We start from the raw sequence: 23,186 nt of genomic DNA on the forward strand, positions 1-23,186 counted from the left end.
GGCACAAATGAGAAAGAATGCCATGTATGTGACCTTATTATAAAGCAAATTATTGAAATGAGTTTAGGAACAAAAATGAGATGGATTCAGTGCACAGCAAAACTGATTGAGCTTGCGCCGTCATTACCTGTGATTATCACATCCCTTTGGGGACAAGAGGAGAAGCACAGGGGAGAGGCTTGTAAACTCACCTGAGTAGGGGGCTGCCAAAAGGGGAGTTTTCACAGGTTGCCAGTTCGGGGGGGTTGAGCTTGCACTGCAAGTCAGAGCGCTCAGCAACGACAAAGTTGTCTACTGGGGGCTCGTCTCCGGCACTGGCAACCTGCGTTGCACTATGGGAAAGAAAGGACATGGTGTTTACCACATCTCCTTACAATGGGGACGTTGAAAAGGGGAAATGGACGGAAATGAAGGTATGCCGATGGCGATTAGAAAATGGTCGGAGTAGGTATCGCTTGAAACAATCCACTCTTTCTAGAATCCGAGTTTCCACTTTTTCCAGGTAGAAATGTTCTGGTCTCTGTGGGTAACACTCCTACCATGTTTTATTCCATTTCACTGACAGAATGGTATCCTTAAATGATGTTTAGGGCATCATATCCAGTAAATTGGCTGAATGAAAACGTACATTTGAAAAGAATAAAATGTTGCAAAGTCTGACTCTTACCTGATTGGTGAGGGACTGTCACCCAGTGAGGTAGGTGTATCTTCTGCTTTATATGCAGTTGCAACTGGGTCCAAGTCAGGAAGCTGGTGGGTGGAAGCCTCTTCACTGAGGATTGTTACGAGTGTTGACGAGTCACTGGGTTTGTGGTCCTGTGTTGAAACAGTCTCTGAGGGGTTAGAGGAGACTGTGGCCTCTTTTTCATCGTCTCGGTTCGGGACTTGGCTTTGTACGTCAGTTGGCGGGGCTGACTCAATCGTGGGTTCTGACGAGGGTTCAGGCTCAGCAGTAGCAGTTATAGGATGGGACTCTGGATGTGGATGAGTTTCTTCTTCAACTATTTGTAGAATCACAGTCTAAAAGACAATAAGAAATAATATAGACCAAAATATTTTTTGCAAAAGGCAAAATAATCAAATTTTTAAATGACTTGCCTTGGAAATTTGCTGCATTTTTTTACCATTAGGTAAACTTTATTGAAACGTAGCTGCAAAACTAGTTTTTTTTGTAGCTACTGCTATTTTGGTTAATTTCACATTAGATACCAGTGTTCATTAATAATATTTTTAAATTTTTGTTTCAATGTTTATCTATCCAAGAAGAAAAGTTTCATGCCTAAATATTTTGGAAAAAAAAATATTGATGAACAAAATTTATTGTGGAAATTACTGGGGATATTGAACAGGTTGAATGGGACCAAGGTGTGACAGGATGACTTTGGGAACTTTTTATCCATAATCACTATCTATAACACCTCATAGTGCATAGCATCACACATTTCGTTAAGTGAACTGTTTTTTTCTTTTATCCATATAATACTGAACTGTTCATTTGGTCTTTGGGTTTGTTCAGGGAGGGATTCATTTTTATTTTTATGGAAAACAGTTAAAAACTGAATAAAAATTGTGGATTTAAAAAAAAAAAAAAGAATGCCTTAATGCCAACCTCAAAGTTGTTGTACCTGTTCTTTATGTTCATGTTCTGCTCTTTCAGCCTCTAGTCCCATATCGTAGGAGGTGTGTGTCTTCCATTCTTCCACCTCCTATGGAATAAAATGAAATTTGTGTTTAATTTTATACCTTTGGTATAGTCTCCACAGTCTTTTCCCTTCCTCAATAAAACATGTGAAATGCTTACATTGTAATAAGGTTTAAAAAGATGCATTGGGATTTTAAAGAGATCTTTAACCAAAATTATTTCTAGCATGCTTTACTATTACCTAGAGTAGCACAAGGTGCTCTGACTTAAGAGTAGCTGATATTCTCCATTCCCCCTTCAATATAAAACATTCCGGGTCTAAAACTTGACTTTTTTGGGGGCACGGTAAGGGTGAAGAGGCTCTAGGCTTTGGCTGTGGTTCTATTAGAGGTCAAAGGTGGCAATTATGAGTAAAAAAAAAAAGCACCAACATTCATCATTAGAATAAAATAGCAGGTAATATTTACCAATTATGTTAGTAAGACATCAATGAAATGGGAAGGTTAAATATTACACAGGTATAATATTCGTATATACTAAAATTGGAACCCTAATAATTTCAAACATATCCGCCTTATTTCCAACCTACCGTTCATATCCGAAATCCTCAAAAAGGCAGTCTCCTCCCAATTTCATGCTCATCTCTCTACAAACAGTTTATTTGAACCCTTTCAGCCTGGTTTCAGTCTGCGCCACAGCACTGAAACTGCACTTATCAAGATAAAAAACGACCTCCTCCTTGCCAATGATTCTGGATTACTTTCCGTTCTCATCCTCCTCGAACCAAGTGCCGCCTTTGACACCATTTGCCATTCCACCCTTCTGAGCAGACTCTCTTCACTTGGTCTATCCCACAACCCCCTTCAATGGTTTCACTCGTACCTCTCTGGCCGCATTCAATTCATTCAACTCAAGTCCTTCTCCTCTGACCCCTCTCCAGTCCCCTTAGGAGTGCCCCAGGGTGCTGTCCTGGGGCCCCTCCTCTTTATAACCTACCTACCTTCTGACTACTTCTCTCTTTTCTGTTGACAATTCCTCAGTTTTTCCCTCCCCTCTGGTCAAGAGTCTGGGTGTCATCCTCGATAGAACACTCTCCTTTAACTCTCATATAAATAACATCAACCGGTCAGCCTACTTCCACCTGCGCTCCATCAACCGTCTCCGCCCCTTCCTTAGCCCACACACAACAGCCATCATCGTTCATAGCCTTGTCACCTCACGTCTCGATTACTGCAATTCCCTCCTCTACGGCTTACCTCAAAAGTCCCTCCATAAACTTAAGCTGGTCCATAACTCTGCTGCACGCATCATCACCAAAACCCCCACTCGCCATCACATAACCACTGTCCTTCAGCAACTCCACTGGCTCCCAATCAACCATAGAATCAACTACAAAATCCTGCTCTACACCTACCTACATGGCCATTCACAACCTTGCCCCTCCATACCTCTCCGACCTCCTTCACATTGCCACGCCATCCCGCACCCTCAGGTCATCTTCTACCCTCCATCTCACTATACCCCCTGCCCGCCTCAGCTCAATGGGGAGCACAGCTCCCACCTGACCTCCGAAATTCTGCGACCCTGTCCAATTTCAAATCCGGACTCAAAACTCTTCTAATAAGACTTGCCTATTCTTGACCATATGCCTCACACACCGCCCCTTTTAACTACAATGTATTTTATTGGCTAGTCATTACTTGCTTGTTTTACGCTTTGTTTATTGTTGTGTCCTACTCATTGTACAGCGACCTTGGGTGCTCTGAAAGGCACTTCAAAATACAATGCATTATTATTATTATCATTACTGTTTTAACATAGCTTTGTCGTTGCTGTACTTGCTTAACTCAATCATTTGAGGAAAAAAAAAAACTTTCACAGCACAAACCAATGCATCGATCCATCCATCAATCTTCTGCACCTGCTTATTCACACCGGGGGCGCTGGAGCCTATCCCAGACATTTTCGCACAGTGGGCAGGGGACACCCTGAACTGGTTGCCAGCCAGTTGCAGGGCACACAGAGACAGACAACCACTTAAATGCTCACACATACCCAGATTGATTATTAGATCAGACAGCGCTGTTTTCAAACAATCAGAACGCGAGGCAGACGACAGCTATGCCCCTTTTTCTATTACATGCATGGCATGGTTGCAGCTTTTATCATTTCAACCAACTCAACGTGCATAAGATCGATGAAACCAAGTTATTTGTTCTACAATACGTGTTTTATTACGCTGCTGTTGGGTCGGTTAGTCGTCAGTGAGAAGTTTGTAAGTGACTGCAGCTGCTTTACTTGCACTTTCTCTGAGGTATATCACTGCGCCCTCGTTAGCATACCTCTTTAGCATATAACAAAAACAAACACAAGTGAAGGTGAGGTTTTTTAATTATAGTAAAACTTGATAATTATGGGATAGATAGGATTTGCAGTTTGTGATCCGGTGTATCAGGTTTGTGAGGCTCGTAATACAGTTCCTCGCCGGAGACTCTGAACGGGTGAGGATGGCACAACTCCATGAATTTGATATGCTGGGTTATTCATTTTTATATCTTCTATACATACCATTATCTCTCACAAATCTGAATCTTTTTCTATGAGTCGTTGTTAGGGGTCTGACGACTTCCTCAGATTGCAAACATTTTGCATCCACCCTTACGAGGTAAGCATCTTTTGGCACCTTGATTCCATGAATATAACTCTGAATACAATAATTGAGACCCTTTTCTAATGATCTATGAGATATGTTTGTATAACAAGGAAGGAATAATACAACTATGCCATCAGGAATAGCAACTTATGAGTCGCTCGCTGTTGTCAGCTGCCATATTTGCTCTGCTTGTCATTTTTGGATACCGCAACTATGGTGGACGTGGCTTAGCGCCCTGTGTCGGATCCATGAAATGGGACCTTCCATGCGTGTTTTTGGAACGTGGGGGGGAAGCTCACACAGTCATGGGGTGAACATGCAATCTCCGGATAGAGAGAGACCAAAAGCTGGATTCTATTCTAGGTCTGAAAAGTGGGGAAGGCTTGCTAAACACTCAGCTGCCGTACAGCCATTCTAATTTGTCCATTGTTAAGATTTCCTTTTCAAATCAGCTAATGTTTGATAAGACTGATGATAATAAAAATGAAGGCTGGCTTATATTGAATGAGTGTTTACCCAGGGGCTGCTAAATTTACCAGCTGGGTTACTCACAAAAAACAAATTCCTGTAGTTCAGATGTGTGTATTACGAGGCCAGTGATGCTCAGATGGGCCTGCATGTGTCCCGCTGTGGCTTGAACACAAAGTACCTTCTACAGGGAAAAATGTTTTTCATTTCCTATCAAATAAGACAAATGAGTTATTATTTAACCCAAGCCATGTATGCACAAGGTGTTTGGCCCTGAACTTTAAACTCAATGTACAGGGCTTTACTAGAAACTATGAAGAATAGTTGTACCCCTTGTGTTATGACCCACTAGCTGAAGGTTCCTGTCAACGTGGAACCAAGCTTCTTTTTATGAGAGGGCTATCTTATAATTGATTATTTTTCAAGATAATCAGTTGTAAAATGGATGAGGTAAGTTGAAATAAGTGTTATCTGTTTGCAGGACTTGGCTCTCATGAAATACACATCCACCTGTCCATATTACCATATCTGCCATATTCTTTCAACAGGTCAATAATAACTTGACCCTGCTCCCTGCTTGACTATCTTGGTTCTGTATGGACTCTTAATACCAGCAGAAGGCCAGGCAGCATGACGAGACAGCAGTGTTTACATTAAATAATTGGTTCATAGTCATTCAAATTGGGGGGAAAAGGCCATCAAACCTGGAGTTGCACCAAGTCCTGCTCCTGCTTACAGACATCAGGTTTGTTGTCGTAATCCTGGTCCCCAGCAGACTGGCCAAGGACAGATGAGCTGTGCTCTGAACAACACGCATCATGATTGGGGTATCTGAAAAAAAAAAAAAAAACAGTAAATCCTGACTACAAAAATACAATTAAAAAAGTGCATTTGCGTTTAAAGAGTCAAGTCGTGTCTGAAAAATGAAACATGGCATTATTTCTCAATTTAAAAGAGGGCCCAACTAATTTCCTGTGTTATTTACTTAAGGGATTTATGCACGCCGAACCCCCATCAGGGGTGATGCTTTAATAAATCTGGTGGTCAGCATGACACAATACAATTCTTCTAAAGATAGTTGGTCAGCCATTTTGCAAGTGATCAGTAAAAGCCCAAAATCACCACCAAATAAAAATTGGTTTATTTTTAACTACGAAATGGCAAATTTCAAGTAGTAAAATCAAGTTTAACAGTTTTAATTTCTTAACTTCTAAAGATTACAAAACTAAGTAAGACCAGGTAAACATCTTCCTTTCTTGTCCTATAAAACAAACTGAATGTACCATTTCTCCCCCAAAAATGTTTTCCAACATATTTTCCATAATGTCAGAAAATGTTTGCTGGAAGAAAATTGTAATGACACAATAAGTGATAGAGTTACATTTTTTGTGGGACACATTTTAACCGATATCAACATTAATGCTGGCAACCTGGAAGAGGCCATCCATATAAATGGTAAAGATCACTTGTTTAAATGAACAAGTGTCTGAATGGCATTGCATAATTTTCCCCGAGCAAATACATCCTTTAGTAAATAATCCGGTACAAACTTCTGCCATAATGCAGATGGCCCTCTTGGCAACTGCAAATTGGCTCAATAAAAATCCAGACAGTCATTCATAACAAGAACAAAGAGATTAAACAAATTAATAGGACTAGGCAGAACTCTCAGCCTGAAGAACAGATCAATGGTACTGGCATACAGTTCTTGCTTAGATTTGACACCACAAACAGGGAAAAGACAGGATTTCAACATTCCTTGTGAATGAAAACAGGTGAAAAACTGGGGTTGGCGGGTTGCTTCTTTTGGAGAGGAGGGGGCGTAGCAGTAGAGTGACCTACTTTTTGCTTATGCAACAGCAGAAGGAGGAGGAGAAAAGAATCACATCCCTCTAATGGCTAGGATACATATAGGACACCAAGTAGAGTAGGGTATTGCTTAAGTGCAGAATAGTTTGCAACACACATACAAGTGGGTAACCGCCTTGGGTAAATCTAAGGAGGTCAGCAACAGCATACAAACCAGTCATCTTGAGTAACTCTTACTAGTCCAGTTCAATTTCTCTTAATCTGCACCGTATGCTCATGTTTCTCAAGAAAATGTAACAGAATGGGTTTGTAGTGAAAAATTACACCTTTTTGGAAAAAAAAATGTTTTATAAATTGCAGATGTGTGCAGGCAGTTAAGGGATCTGAGAACTGGTGAAAGGTTGAGTAAATGCTGACTTGTGATATAGTTTACCTCATGTGCGGTCCCTTCTCAAGCTTTCTTCATTTTCCTCATGTTGAGGTTTTTGAGTTTTTCCTTGCCCTCATGTAGGTCTTATATCAGGGGATGGTGTAATAACAGTCTGTGCAGCCCTTTGAGACTCTTTGTGATTAAGGGCTATGCAAATAAACATGACTTGACTTTTCACCTTTGGCAATTTAGGTGTTTACAAGTTTATAGCAATGCAAAGCAACTAAAAACCTCCGCTTTCATACCTTGGAATTACACCTTAATATTTCACAATTTGAAACAATTAATCCCAATTTTGAATTTCTGTAAAACAAAGTGAAATTGTTGATATTTCTGGGGTTCTCAACCAAACACACATTCCCAAAATCTCACACTGCAACATGTAAACCACCAATTTACCACTCAACACAACCCAAGTCCACGAATGAAAGATCCACACCAGATATGGAACATTTGTTTGGAAAAGCCATTTTGGTATAGTGCGTAGGATTTTTAGGGTGTCTACCTGTCTGAGAATTGTCTCAAATAACAAATACAAAATAAAACAGCAGCAGTTTTGCTTATAGACAGTGCCTGGTCAGAGTCAATGCAGGCAGTATAATGAAAGAACACATAAGACAGGTCTGGGATGAAAGTCATGGAAAAGTTGAAAGTAAGATGATTTCACAACATTTATACATCTCCTGGAGCACGCAGCGAGTGACAAAAAAAATGAAGAGAGCATAAAACTACTGCAAACCTACAAAAACCTAGTATTTACTTTGGTAGACACCCAATATGTACCTGACAATGAGAATATTTTAGTATAATAAAAAATAGATGATATTGAATGACCTATATTTCATGTTGACAATATCTTTGTAGTTTGTTATTGCAACATCCGTTGCAGCCTGTTCATCCCGGAAGGGGGATTAATTACCTCATGTGCAGTCCCTTCTCTAGGTATATTTTCCTCATGTTGAAGTTTGAGTTTTTCCTTGCCCTCGTGTAGGTTTTAGATCACGGGATGTTCTGTAGATAGCAATAATCTGTGGTCTGTGCAGCCCTTTGAGACTCTTTATGATTAAGGGCTATACAAATAAACATGATTTGACATGATATGCAAAATCCAAAGTACTACACCAAAATTGGAAATGAAAATTGTCCAGAGTACATTACTACAAAAGATAACAAAGTAGCTCGACAGGAGCGGTAGTAAATTGCCCAGCTTTACTGCCTAAGCCATCTAATATTGGCAGCGCATGGTGTCAAAGGCTGATCAAGGAATTGCAGGGGAGCTTTAATTCCCGTTGGTGTTGGGACCAAATTAACAGCTAAGCCCATTAAAATGTCAGACGTGTACTTGCAGTATTTGACTGGTGACAGAACGAGAAAAAAAAAACAGTCGTCTGAAGATATTTACATCCGCTTGGTCAAATAGTCCAGACAGCTGCATGACTTGCCATCTGTGCCTTGATCTCTTCTCAACCAGAGCGCTGAAATGGTGATTACAAGTGTTGTGCGGTGTTGAGCGTGACTGCACAAAAGAGTAAATCTGGCTCTATGGAGCCTCAAGCCCTCCTGCGCCTTCACTCTCTAGCAGAGAAGCTTTTTAAAACTGACATGCATTCCGTGCAGTCCAATATTGCTGACTTGGGACAAACGTTGCCACTGGCCCTCGCAAGGGAAAGGGCTTGGTTGAGTCAGAAGAAGACGTTCCCACTGCTGCAGTAGCTCACATTGGAATGTGGAAAGCAGTCTTATAGATCAGGAGCAACTTCCGACCTAGTGCTACACCACCTGCCCTCAAACTATTTTGTCCTCCTGCTCTTCTAGCCTTGAAGTTGGATCAGCTTTCAATTGAAATTTTGACACTGAAGCTAAGCCAGTGCTTTTGTTGCTGCCTAAAAAATGTGTAGTGTCATATGATGTTTTGACACCTGTAGAAATTAAAAAACTGGACACTTTGGATCTTTGTTACAGTGATGAATTTAAAAAAAGGTATTCCCATATTTTTGAGACATGCAAAATGAGTGGGAATACTAAATCTTTTTGCATAAAATCCCCCCCCCCTCCTTCATATTTTATATAAATATAAATACACATACACATATGTATATACTGAGCTGTGACAATGTCACTCAAGCAAGCCTGTCGCAATGTTGTTTTACATGCTAATCAGTCAAAGAGGTTATGAGTGTTTTAAGCACAGTTTTAGTTATTGTGGAAAATGCCTAGGTGTTACAGGTGGATGCATTAATGGTACACCATAGGGCAGGCAGACAAAAAAAGGCTAACTGGGCTAATCAGAAACAATCAACAAAAGGCGGCCGCACCCTTGGCAGAAAAGCGCGGGACTTGATGACCAAAAAACATGCAGTTAGCAGCCAGGCTAACTGGGAACCAACAATGAAGAGCGGCTACAGCGACAAACGTGAAGACGCCTGTGAATGAACCAAAGGACACGGCAGAATGTTGCCAATACCAGGCTAGCCGGCTAAACAACACATGTTGGAAAGCCAACAAGCGCCAACAAAACAGGAAAGCCCTTGGCAGCCAGCCGGACAATATTATGCCAAATGGGATGCACAAACATTAAAAAATACAAACAAAGAGCCACTACCTACCTACCTTAAAGGAGGCGGAGTCAAACAAGGAACCTGTGATGTGTTCCTTCAATGACGTCTCTGCTCTAGAAAATACGAGCCAAATCGGTCAACTTCCGGGGAGTCTCTCGGGGCGCGGAACATTTTGCAACATACAGAGATCCCTCAGGTTCTAGGGTTAATGGGGACCAGAACCTCCCGTGAAAAGTGAAAATCAGCAAAGTAGTAACACAATTCTTTTGGAGCGGGTGCACCTTCCTTAAAGCCGACTTGCAGAAAGTAAGAACAAAGGGTCAGGCATATCCATCGTTTAGACAGCAAGAGGAAGGACACAAACTTTCCTCAGCAAGATGCATTGAGGAACATAGAGCAGGTGAATGATCACAGTACAGTATGAAAGATGCTATGATATGAATTGGCCAATCAGCATCAGAAATCTCATTAAAGGGTGCTGGCCAATCGGCTTAAATCTTGGCTGTCCAAAACGTTCCTTATTGGATTCTTTTATATTTCAACTTTTTTTAATTCAATATTTTTTCTTTTAGCAAAAGTAATGAACCAGCAATAACTGAAGTGCGAGTAGTGAGAGGTCGCTGTATTTGCATAATTGTGAGGAGAAACACTACGCTTTCTGTGGCTAATTGAATAAAATGAATTCTGTTTGAGAATACCTTTCACGACTGCGGGAAAAACAGTAATTTTTTTTTTTTGGGAACAAATTTATTGACACCAATAACAGAAAACAATCATGACAATCTCAACAGCAATTAAGCACATTCACAATATTATATTTCAATATGACGTTTTTAACAGCAAACACAATGTGAGGTTTGAACAACCCTTCTCGAAAATCTTAATAGCAATCAAGCATACTCACAATTTCATTATATAACATCTTTGTTAGTGTCAATAGATCCGTCCAGGGCCAAACAGTAAATGTTCAGTTAGCAAGTCATGTTTTCTGAGGTTCAAGGCTAGACATAGACCAAATAGTTAAGGTTTATATATGTGCAAAGTCATCTGCATGTTATGGCGACTATAGACGAATTGCTAGACGGGATAGAGAAAACAGTTCAATGATGAAGCAGTCCCAAAGTCCTAATAATTTCCATTAAATATTCAAACATGACAAATTTAACATCAACTATAATTTTTTTTGCAGAAGTGTATTATGGGACAAGGCAGTACGCCAATAATTTAAGAGTAGATGTAGGCCAGTCAAATATGTGGGTTAAAGTTTGCATGATTACTCAAATTCTTCCTAGATGCTAAAGCACAGAGCTCTGTGAAACAGCGGTTAGCTGTAAAGCCAAGGATGATCCCTCCATAATTCCCCTCCACTTTCGTATTCTCATTGCAGGCAGCAGGGCCCAGACGTTGAGCAGAAAACACCTGTCAGTTTTGATGTTTTTACCTTCATTTTTAATTCCATCAGTCTTATCAAAACATTTAATAAAGGGTCTGAAGACCAATAGCCTAAAGTCCAGACATGGCACAATAAGCCCATATAGCTATGGAAACTCAAAACTATTTTAATTTGTTGTGTTTAATTAAACCCAACAGAGGTGCAGCCAAAAGGTGATCCAGATCTGAATGTATCACATGCATTTTCTTGTAGAGCCATTTCAACTATGACATCCAAAGAATCCAAAAATAGCCTTGACTGATCTGGTCTCTGATTGAGGACAACTTTAGCGTGGCAATGTTGTCTCTAAAAGAGCTTGCATGAGATCTGACATGCTGGATCCCATAAAAGACAAATCGCATTAACCGCCCACTCTTACAAATGACGTACTTTCATTTCTGACACTCGTAATTACAATACGCCTTCAAATAAGTCTGTGGCAAGAGGTTTAGAATTTTGCCATTTTGTTCATATGGATGACAAAACACACAGAGCACAGCGTTGTGACAGTACTCCCCATAGGCAATATGAACCAGGACTCTGCATGCCTTTGAGTGGAAAGAACATACTGTATAAAGAATCGATGCGCATTAAAACTTTACTTGCATGACAAAATCATCATAATCTTACCAAGATATTTGAAGAAATGTGGCATTGTCCTTTGAATACTAGACACATTTTACATTATCAGCCTTGTTTAGAGCAGAAAAAAATGCATACTTGAAAATATTTTAAGAATGACTCGAACTTTGACATTACATCGAACCTAATCACAAGCCCCTGTGCGGCTTATTCTTATCAAAAACATTTTCCTTATCACTGGCATGAGATTCAGCGCGTGTGGAAACTATAATGCTATAGAAATTAAAGTGTATCTTTTTTATATATTGGTTTGAACAATTTTATTGAACCTATTAACATCAAATAAACAATGTGAGGTTTAAACAATTTTTCTTGACAATCTTAACATCAATTAAGCATGTTCACGATTTCGTTATTCACAATTTCTTTATATCTGACAATATGACATTTTAACAATTTTTTTAACAGCAATTAAACACACAATTTCATTATATCATATCCCAACAATATGAGTTTTTATCGACACTTTTAACAGCAATTAAATACTTCTTGGTTTGTTTTTTGGGTTTTTAGCAAATAAACAATGTGAGGTTTGAACAATTTTTCTCGACAATCTCAACAGCAATTAAGCATATTCACAATTTCGTGACGTTTTAACAATTTTTTCCGACATTTTTAACAGGAATTGAACACACAATTTCATTATATCAGATCATAACAATATGAGTTTTTATCAAGACTTTTGGACCATGTCAGGGTTTTAAAGTTAGCAAAAAAAAAAATTCTACACTGAAGTCAATCTTTCAATATGTAGTAGGATCACAAACACTGATGGTGCCAAAATGCTGTGGCAACAGTTTTCTAGAAGTTACTGACAACAGTTTCTGTATAGAACCATATTCCCCTGACAAAATTCCAGTTGAGATAAATCAGGAAAGCAGTCATGCGATTTAATACTATATGATGTGAAGAACCACTACACCGGTAGGCGGGCATTTCAGAGTTGGAATTCTGGAGGGGGTGAGGCAGAGAAACCTCATTCAATTTTTACCACTGTACATTGCGTACTCATTCTGCTGTGTTTGGACTGAAGTCTGCAAGCTACACACCAACGTTATCAAGATTTGAGAAGTAAAACTTACATAAACATCCAAATACAATAACAAATTTCAATTTCGGCATAATGCAAGAATAATTCTGGAAGTTTTATCACATTCTAATTCAACTGGGGGATAAAAAGACTTGCACGAAAGATGTTATTTCGTTGTTATTTCGTTAATAAAATAGCAGAAGTTCAAATAGACTTGCTATTGACCTTTGTGCATGAATTATTTATTGACTGAGATAAATATTTACACTATGAACTTTTAATTTACAGACTGTGTTTAGGCAAGCAAGTGAATGATGCATCCAAGATCTTAATGCACAGCAATCTGATACAGTATAGTGATCCATAATTCTTAAAAAAAAAAGAGGAAGCATGTGAACACGGCTTGGCAAGCTAAATGTCCTGCATAAAAAGACATGCGAGCTAAGGAACACAATGTTCTCATGCAGCACTAGTATGGACAGGGCCCCTTTGTGATAATGACCCTCAGCTGGGGGTGTGGAAAGGCCCTCGAAGCACCCGCAAGTCGGAAAAGGAGTCAGGAGAAATTGGCGCTTGCAGCCAAAGGTAAATAAAGAAAAACTGAGAGTAAGCGAGGAGGAGGGGAAGCTGAGCATGTTCTAGAAAGTAAAGCAAAGCACTGACTGAAAGACCATTTTCAATTGACATATGGCAACTTCACGATTTCAAAGCTTTGAAAGGTCTTGAACTTGGTAATTGATTATTAATTTTGAGGAGGTCATGCGTAATATATCTGCCCCTCTTTTGAATGCTTGATTAAATGAATATAGTGAAGTCAAACATACACCTCCCTTCACTTACCCCCACTTTTATACAAATTAAAGTATAAGCACTGTGACGCAAAACATCTACCTCTAAATCCATCAAATTTCCCTCTGCAAACATGTCCTGCAATGTTTAACGACTATGAACGTTGCAAGATCTCAAAAATACACTGCCATCATCAACTTGCTTGACAAGTTTGTTCAATGACAACAGGCAAATAAAGCTTAGTCCTTAAGTAACTTGCCCGGGAGCACTCAAAATGTAACACAATTAACTAATGTAAAAGTGATGTTAAAACCAAAAGCAAAACTGTAAAGTTTATTTTCCTATGGGGAGCCAAGAGAGCTTAATAGTCTCCATGGCCAGTGGGCAGGAACAATCGGGTGCCGGTCCAGCTCAGCCTCCGAGCACACACAAAACTGGATCTGGCCGGCTAGTGATGTACACAAAAAAAGATAACCCAACAGGGAAATTATACAAGATTAATAATTAAATGTAATTAATCGTTCCTTTTCAAAAATAAATTTAAAATGCGCCAAGTCATAAAATTGAAGGAAAGAATTTAAGAGTTTTATGGACGCATTCATGTAATTTAGTCACAGTCTAACGGAGTGTTTTTCAACTGTGTGCATGCTAGTGAGCAAAGAGGCTTTGTCTAGTGTGCTGCAGGAAATTGCCCAACTTTTTCTTTGAAGAAAAAAAAAGCATGCCATTGTTCTGCGTCTTTGCTTTATTTCAGTGATCAGACGACTAAGTCACATTCATCCATATCAGTAGTTGGCAGCAGTTGTTATATACTAATTATCCACTCATGCGCTATAGTACAGAGATACAGACGCTCCCCTACTTACGACCAACTGACTTACGCAAAACAGTAGACACGAACATTTTTTTCGGGATGTTGAAAAATATCCGGACATTGCTTTAAGTTAGACTTTGTATTGTGTGCACCTTGTTCCGAGTAGAGGACAGTACTGTAGAGGTCACCCGGCATCCACCCGGAAGAAGAAATCTGCTTCCTCTTCCTAATTCGTGTGTAAACATACTATACTGCATCTCCAGAACTTTGACATTTTTTATTGTTTAATATCTCATGCATCCATTTGATATGGTGGGTGTAAAATGTAAAGAGGCGAGCCGTTTCTTTTGAAATGGAAGTGGAATAAGAAAGCTTGATTTGGTTGAGAAAATGGTTGGATCGCTTTTTTTTTCGTCCACTTTTTACCACGGAGGAGGAAGTCGCCGATCTCTTCCAAAAGTAAGTTAAACCTAACTTTATAGTCAAGTCATGTTTATTTGTATAGCCCTTAATCACAAGGAGGCTTAAAAAGGCTTAACAGACCACAGAATTTCAACGCCTAATGTGTAGCTTTGTTTTTCAGTGCAATGCTTTATCTTTCAGCCTGTTTTGTAACGTTATAGAGCATATTATTTTATCAAACATTTATTTTTCTGTTTCACAACAATGCAGGCTACTTATACAAGCCTTAAACATACTTATATAAACCTTAAACATAGATTCCATACTCCAAACAAAATATAGCACTGAAGCAAATTACGAACAAACGTAACTTAGGAACTTACGAACGATCGTCTAGAAATCTCGTTTGTAAGTAGGGCAGCGTCTGTATGTATTTAACAACTTGTTTTATGAAGCCGTTGAAGATTTTACTGCAATAAAGTAAAATAAAAAATCCTAATTCTTGCAAAGAATGCTGATTTTAATTGCTAATTTAATACGAAAGTACAAAACTGAAAAAAGTATTGCACAGGCAGATGTTTATTTTGGTCATTTAAGAAAAATGTTTTAGTTAAACTTGAAAAAATAGGTTAAACTATAGGGGAAAGAAATAACCAAAATAAATAACCTGCTATACCACCTGAGCCAGGGTGACCACAAATTATAACTTCAGGCTGTCAATTTACAATGTGATGATTTAAGCTTAAAATAAGACGGCGAGGGGGGGACAGGAGACCTGTGCCAGGAAATCATTTTTAAATGATTCTCAGACAGAACAACTCAAGATCTTCTAATAAAAATTGAAAAAAGTGCCTTGGTTCAGAAAAAATAAAAGGACACTGGTCGTATCCCCTCTCCGCCTCTTGCCCTCGCCCACAGAGCGCTCAGAGTTCCTTCTCTTCTTTCACTGCCGTTCACTTTCAGTGTCTAATTAAAAGGTGTCACTGAGGGCTCCCTCGACATGCCAGAACAACTTCTTGAGTTACAGGCCAGCAAGACTTTTTACAGCGCTGACAGACAGCGTTGCTGTTTTAACGAGCTTGCTTTCGTCGCTATGAAAAAAGGAAATGATGCTCGTAAAAATTTGCAGTTTTTACAAATGTCATTGAATGCGACTTTTCAAAAAATTCATTACTTTTTATCATAGTTAGTATATCTGGTTACATACAATGGTTAACAATCAACTTGTCACCGTCGGGGGATTGGAATTTATCGGCAGTTTGGTAAATTATTATACCCGGAAAATCAATTAACAGCAGTTATTATCTCATTGGGTCAACGGTGTTGCATAATTCTAATCCAATTGTGACGCAGGGACAAAAATCGATAATATGGCCTTCCTCACATGTGGGTATAAAATAGAGGCAAGACTGGGCCTAAAAAATCCAGACCGTCCTGACCCAGGCCCGTAAACCCAACCCTGAGCAATTAACCAACTTGATTTTCAGGACTAAGGCCGAAGCAAAATTGAAATTTCATATTTAACGTGTGGGTACTTTTTTTTTTCTTAAGAATTGACGAAAAATTTTAAGGCCATCTGTAATTGTGAAGCGTTGAAGATTAGGTCATAAACCACAGCAGTACCTCCTTAAGAATCTAGCGTAGCACTTCAAAACAAAGAGAGAGAGAGAGAGAGAGAGGCAGGGAGACAAAGAAGAACAATGACGGCCAGTTAACCGCATTTGTTTTTTGGTTGTATCCACACATTTCTTTAATATACATATTTTTAAACATTTATTTATTGTTTTTAAAAGTCAGTGAGACCCAAATGCAATAATTGACATATTAGGCCCGACCCAGCTTGAAATTTAAGTTCGGCTCAGACTTAAAATCATGCCTCTGGTATAAAACGCATGTTTGTAGAAGAAATTATTTATCTTCGTTGTATTAAAAACTCCTGCAATAAATTCAAGTCCTCTCAAAAACGTCATTGTCCTGAGTCTCATGGGGACTCAGGCCTCACACTTGCTCTGTGAATGTTCCCTTCTTCACTCGCATAGTGCATGAACACATCTAAATAAGGAAATTGAGGACTTGGACCAATTTATAAACAATTCAACACACATCCCTTGTTTGATTATTCCTCTTTGTTGTTACATTTATGTTTGAAGATCGCAGACTTTAAGATTTAAAAAAAAAAAAATCTTGAGAAAATGCCCATTTGTCTCAGGTTTTACACATTGTATAGTTGCTAGAGAGTGAGAAGAAAGGTGGAAAATAATGCCTATGAAAACCTTCAATTTTCCACTATGACTGAGATAATTACAACACTATCCAGCCGGACCAAGCAGCATACTTGTTCTTAAGTGACGCTGCTACTGCAGGCCTGAGCATGCATACTAATCAAACCATTTGGAAAGGTCTTAAAATGCAGAGGCAGCAAAAGGCATTCATACAACAAATTAGTGAATCACAATGACGCCAACATCAGACTGAATCCTTGGAAGGAATGGAGAGGCAGGTTTCATTTGCACCAGTAAAGTTATTTAGACATTAGCTGCTAATTGCAAAACTGGGAGGGGGGTGTCTATACCAAATAATTTATCTTGTCCCTTGTGTTTTACATCAGTAACAACTTCAATAAAAGCAGGGTTAATCTTTTTTTTTTCTGGTGATATTAAGATTTAGTAATATCACCAGAAGTTTAGGGGTCACAGATTTGGTTTGGTCGGGGTTCTTTGCAAGGTTTAAAGTTGGGAAAGAGGGTTTCAAAACTGTTCTGAACACCAGGTTGCTGATGTTAAATCATGGTTGGAGCCTGTTCTTTTGAGCAGAGTCTTTGAAACAAATGGAGAAAAGGTGATGAACAATGCACAAAAGACTTTGTCTTCTGCTGGTATGAGAAAAAATATTTCTTGGAACAGAACCTATGATTTAAACTAGTATGGGTTGAGGCAAAGATTCCCGGATACAATAACCGGTTAGATCTGTCACGCAACCAATTCAAAGATTACTAATATTTATGCGTTTCTACAAAACTATGAAAAAGAAACCACTAAAAGAATAAATATCGTCTAAATCCACACACACCCTGCCCTCACAGTTGAGTCATAAAAGGACACATCAAAGAAAAAAGTGAAAGAACCTGAAAAAATGTTGACTTGATGGGATTTTGTACATATTTCCAAATATTCTAAAATATTTACCGAGGTCGAGTCAGGTAGTGTGAAACCATTGCATCATTTTAAATATCCAATTAGAAGATTAACAAAATAATTATCTAAAATCATTCTGTATTTTTATTTTAGGAGTTTGACATGGCAAAAGTTAAAGTGATACACTTACAGAATTTTAAGTGCAAATACAGGAAATTGCCTAAAACAAGATGCAACTTAATAGGTTTAATGTAAAAAAACTACATAGTATTTAATTATTGGAAAATTAAAAAGGAATATTGGTTTTCTCCAAAAGGTTATATTTGGAAAAGACTAAAACTTACAATTTTAACATAGTTATGTGATTAAAATATCTTAAGCAGAGGCTAGCATTCATTGTTGAATCACCATTTGTGCCAGGGGATGGGATTCCCTCACTAATAAGCAAAAGCTTTGCATTACAGGTATAACCTTTTCGGGCATAACATTTTTGGAGACAAAAATAGTATACATATAGTAAAGGTAAAAAAATATCTAGTACATGTAAAGAAAAATTCACACTTATGTCTTAATTATTCTTATTTTTGCACAAACTTGCTGGTAAAAGCCATCGCTTTTGTTTCATTGCAACACTGTAATGATCCACCCAACGCAAGTCTAAAAACACTAACTAGTACAGATTGCCTAGCAATCATAATACAGAGAACCCTCGCTACTTCACGTTTCGGTTTTTGCTGGTTCACTCCTTCACGGATTTTTAATTGAATTGTCTTTAATGTAATTGATATCAATGTGCATTGTGTTTTTAAGTGACTGGACACAGCGAGGGAGAGAATAGAGAGGGTACTCTGAGTTGGGGGGATGTGACTATGTGTGGACAACATTGATAGTTTCTGTATGCGGCGAGTCAAACAGCCGAGCCATGCTCAGTCAACGTCTCCGAATCAAAACGAACCAGGAAAGATAGTGGCTGGTCACAATGAAAATAAATTAATCAATTAAATCGAATTCTAAAGAAAGTCAGAATGACCAAAAGTAGATAAATGCTGATCACCAGCGGGTGCTGCGTGGATTGATATTGCGTCCGGGGAATCGACTCAGGTGGCATCGGAAAGCAAGCAACAACCTGGCTGCAGGTGCAGCTTAATGCTATGGCTAAGCTAACACCCGATGCTAGTGTGCAACCAGCCAGCCACTCGGTGCCGTACCCCAGGCAGGGGGCCCCATCGCCCAAGACAGTGTAGGGAGAGTCCAAGTGTTCTGATTTCCTCGTGGGGCTCGGAGGCTGATAAAGCCTGGACCACAGAGTCGTGGACAGGGCGTGCATGTTGAATTAAGTCAAGGTTCATTTTATATCATGATAAAACCATTCATTCAACTGTAAATATGAGTAGTGTGTTATTATTTCTTGATCTTTACTTGTTGTGTGTTAGTCTTTTAACTCTACAGATTTTCACTTTTTGCGGGTGGGTCTGGTCCCCATTAATTGCAAAGGCTGAGGGATCTCTGTATTCTGTTTTTAATCCTATTTGTTTTATTCTTTAAAGTCTTCCAATACAGATTCATACTGAGTGTCAAATCTATCTTGTAGCAAACAATGTACACTATGTTGTAATCAATGAAAATGATAATGATAATTCTACATGTACAGTGGTACCACTACATACGAATGTCTCAAAATAAAAAACTTTCAGGTTACGAAGTACCTGACAGGAAAATGTTGCCTTTAGTTACAAAAAAGTTTCAGGATCCGAAGTAAAAAATACATTAGCCGTTCAGAGAGTTCCCCAAACGTATCTCTTAAAATCTGGCAACCCAGTGCGCATGCATGCTTCCAGCATGATCTATGTGTCATTGTCACAGTTCAAAGTTCAGAGACGACGATGAAGAGGGATTCCAGCAAGATAGCGAGGATGAAGATGCAGACATCATCAAATCTGCCCAAATTAAAGACATTAAGGTAAAAAAAAAAATCAAAGAAGTATCTGAATTTGTAGAAAGGAATCACCTGGAAAAGTCAGGCTATCGGATTGTCAAAAGTAAGCAAAAGCAGACATCATTTGATCAGTTTTTCAAGAAACACAAGGCAAAAGGTAAATTCAAATTTTTATTTTTGCCTTTATTCTTTGTTTTTCTACATTACATGCCTCTTGTTTTGTTTATTGTGCGGCAATCTAATTTCAACACGTATTTTTTTATGTTCTGATGCTCTTTTATCATGTATTAAAAATATACTGTACTTTTGCGGGTATTGGAAGGGATAAATAAGTGGATTTAAAGTGTTCTAGCAAATTAAATTAACCTTTGAATACAAAATGTACTAACAGGCCAATACATTTCCCTTTATCACACAGCTTGTTTTAATTTTTATTTTTAAATATTTTTTCATAAAATTGGCTTTTATGGGCCACCGTACAGGTAAGAAAAGCTAGCAATAAAATGACGCTCGCCAAGCTAACAAAGTCAACATGTATTTAACAGACTTAAATATTTACTAAAGACACACAACTTACTAAAACATTTTTTTATTTCAAAAAAGTGTCTAATGAATTTAATTATTCTCGAATTACTCTTCAATCTTCGCCGACATCAGCGACGTATGTTGGTGACAGATGGAGAACTTAAAAGGACTAAAGAGCTAAAAGGAATGCACATCCCACTGATAATCAAATAAGAAATTCAATTTTCAGCCCTGTTTTGAGTTCAAATGAGCAAAAATGTTTCTTACCGGCACAGGAGAGCTAAAACGAGGCACACCAACAGAAAACACAGCCTCTTCATTATCTTCCCACAGGGACCACCATTCTCGCTCTTTGGAGCTACAACCGAGTTTAATAGATAAAACAGATTAATAGTTTGTTGTGTTTCGCGTCTTAAGACTTTGAAGCAGCTGTCTTATTTTCCGTTGGAGCGATTTTACGTGTGCTAAACCTCATTGTGGTTAAGGCTGCTGTTGACGGAGAGCTAAACGAATATCAACCCCTCCCTTAATGGGGAACGTGACCAATTGGGAGAGACATTCTGATTCGACGGCCAATCGTAGTAGACCATGCAACAACTGCTGCAAACAGCACCGCCCACTGGACTGAGTTGGACACTGTAGAACAGGACGCGTCATCTTTTCTGCCCTGATAACAAATTGATTCGTTTAATGTTGCAATAAGGTTGTAACCTGGAAATGTGGGAAATGTAAAATTTAGTTGTTGTTTTTTTACTTGTTTATTTCTAAGAGAGTACACAGTATACAGTGTGTACTCCATACCTGTCAAGCTCCACGGCTCCATGCCCTTACAAACTGTCGTATTTTCCCTTGCAAAATACAAAATAATCTTACACCATTTTTTTCGAACGTGTTTATTTATGTAGTTTAACATGTTATATTTTACATGTGTTTCGTTGTATCATATATATAGTTAATTAACATTTTGTTGTGAGATACTGAGTTGCTCGACATGAATGAGGTTTATTATAAAAAAAAGTTCAAAAATTAAGTAGCTTGGACGTTCACTGTAGAAGGAAAAAATACATGCAAATATAATTAAATAGAATAATACATTTTCTTATTCAAATCATGAATTCATTTTCTTGATGAAATTATTGTTGGTAATATACTGATTAAAGGAATAACCACAAACCTGTCTTTTTTCATTTTCTCCTTTTATACTTCCTTTTGTTCTTAACTTCTTTATACAACAATAATGATTCATAATATAATGCATCAAAACAAGCGAGCCGTTTGAGAGCCGGCTCTCTTTAATGAGTTGAGCCGAAAAAGCCGGTTCTCTAAAAAGAGACAGACTTCCTTTCACTACATAACTATCACATGAAATCCAAGGCGGCAGATGCATGCGCACAGTAGCATTAAACCGCTCGCTTCGTTTGCAAAAAAAAAACAAAAAAACGATACCGAGATAGAGGCTACCGCGGCGAACTCGTTTGACTTAATTGATTTGCCGTTTCGTGATAGTCGGTGTATACCAGATGGTACCCATAATTGACAATTTTGCGTTTTTACGTACAGATTTTCTTGTACGTCTTACACGTCTTAAAATGCATAATGAAAGTACTTTGTACGGCAAAAACGTACAGTTTGACAGGTATGGTACTCAATAACAAATAAATACACATGAGGCTCTACAGACTCTGCCGCTATGCCACAAGTGACAGTAGCCAAGCGAAAGAGGAATTGGGGGCGGGGGACAAAAGGCATGCTAGGAATCAAATTTACTAAACCATTTCAAGGTAGTGAGTTTTTATGATGCTGTGTTGTTCACATTGTTGTTTTGTTTTACCTCTTAAAAAATGCTTGTCGTTTTTTATCATATTTAAGCCTATCCCATACCCGTCAACCTAAACAGTTTTGCCGTACAAAGTACGTTTATTATGCATTTTAAGACGTGTACGACGTACAAGGAAATCTGTACGGAAAAATGCAAATTGGTCAATTATGGGTACCATCCGGTATACACCGACTATCACGAAACGGCAAATCAATCAAGTCAAACGAGTTCGCTGCGGAAGCCTCTATCTCGGTATCGTTTTTTTTTTTCGTTGCAAACGAAGCGAGCGGTTTTTAGAGAACCGGCTTTTTCGACTCAACTCATTGAAGAGAGTAGGCTCTCAAACGGCTCACTTGCTTTGATGCATTATATTACGAATATTATGTTGTATAAAGAAGTTAAGAAAAAAGGAAGTGGAAAATCAGAAAATGAAAAAAGACAAGTTTGTGGTTATCCCTTAACCAGTATATTTCCAACAATAATTTAATGCAGAAAATGAATTCATAATTTGAATAAGAAAATGTATTATTCTACTTAATTATATTTGCATGTATTTTTTCCTTCTACGGTGAACGTCCAAGCTACTTAATTTTTGAACTTTTTTTAATAATAAACCTCATTCATGTCGAGCAACTCAGGATCTCATAACAAAATGTTAATTAACAATGGGAGGTCGCTGGTTCGCGCCTCGGCCGAGTCATACCTAAGACTTATAACATTGGTAAAATGGCGGCGCCCTCTGTTGGCTGCGGCTGCATCGGCTCGCTACAACGGGTCAGGTGTATCGACATTTCGTTCTGTGTACATTGTTACAAAGAATGACAATACAAAGGAAATTATTATTATTATTATTATTATTATATATGATATAATGAAACACATGTACAATATAACATGCTGAACTACATAAATAAACACGCTTGAAAAAAAAAAACATGGTGTAAGATTATTTTGTATTTTGTAAGGGAAAATACGCCAGTTTGTAAAGGCATGGAGCCCTGGAGCTTGACAGGTATGCTATCCTGTCCCTTCATTGAGGAGAAGAGAGTTTTTAAAATACTTTGCTTGAGTTGAATTCAGGAGTGCTTGAGCAACCCCCATAA

At 38.4% G+C, this 23,186-nt stretch overlaps 1 protein-coding gene across 1 annotated transcript in view; it reads right to left on the minus strand.

Moving 5' to 3' along the window:
• suco (SUN domain containing ossification factor) overlaps window positions 1-19,130 on the minus strand; it is a 33,957-nt gene extending 14,827 nt beyond the window's left edge. The window contains exons 1-5 of the mRNA XM_088350239.1: window positions 19,012-19,130; window positions 5,468-5,594; window positions 1,626-1,706; window positions 668-1,020; window positions 192-332 (exon numbers count right to left, since the gene is read on the minus strand). Coding sequence (XP_088206365.1) covers window positions 192-332; window positions 668-1,020; window positions 1,626-1,706; window positions 5,468-5,594; window positions 19,012-19,130 — 821 coding nt within the window. The remainder of the gene's footprint in view (window positions 1-191; window positions 333-667; window positions 1,021-1,625; window positions 1,707-5,467; window positions 5,595-19,011) is intronic.
• Between the last annotated feature and the right edge of the window lie 4,056 nt (window positions 19,131-23,186).

The sequence above is a fragment of the Urocampus carinirostris genome, chromosome 12, assembly GCF_059441175.1.
Source record: "Urocampus carinirostris isolate Australia breed hairy pipefish chromosome 12, RoL_Ucar_1.0, whole genome shotgun sequence".
In the NCBI taxonomy this organism is placed as follows: domain Eukaryota; kingdom Metazoa; phylum Chordata; class Actinopteri; order Syngnathiformes; family Syngnathidae; genus Urocampus; species Urocampus carinirostris.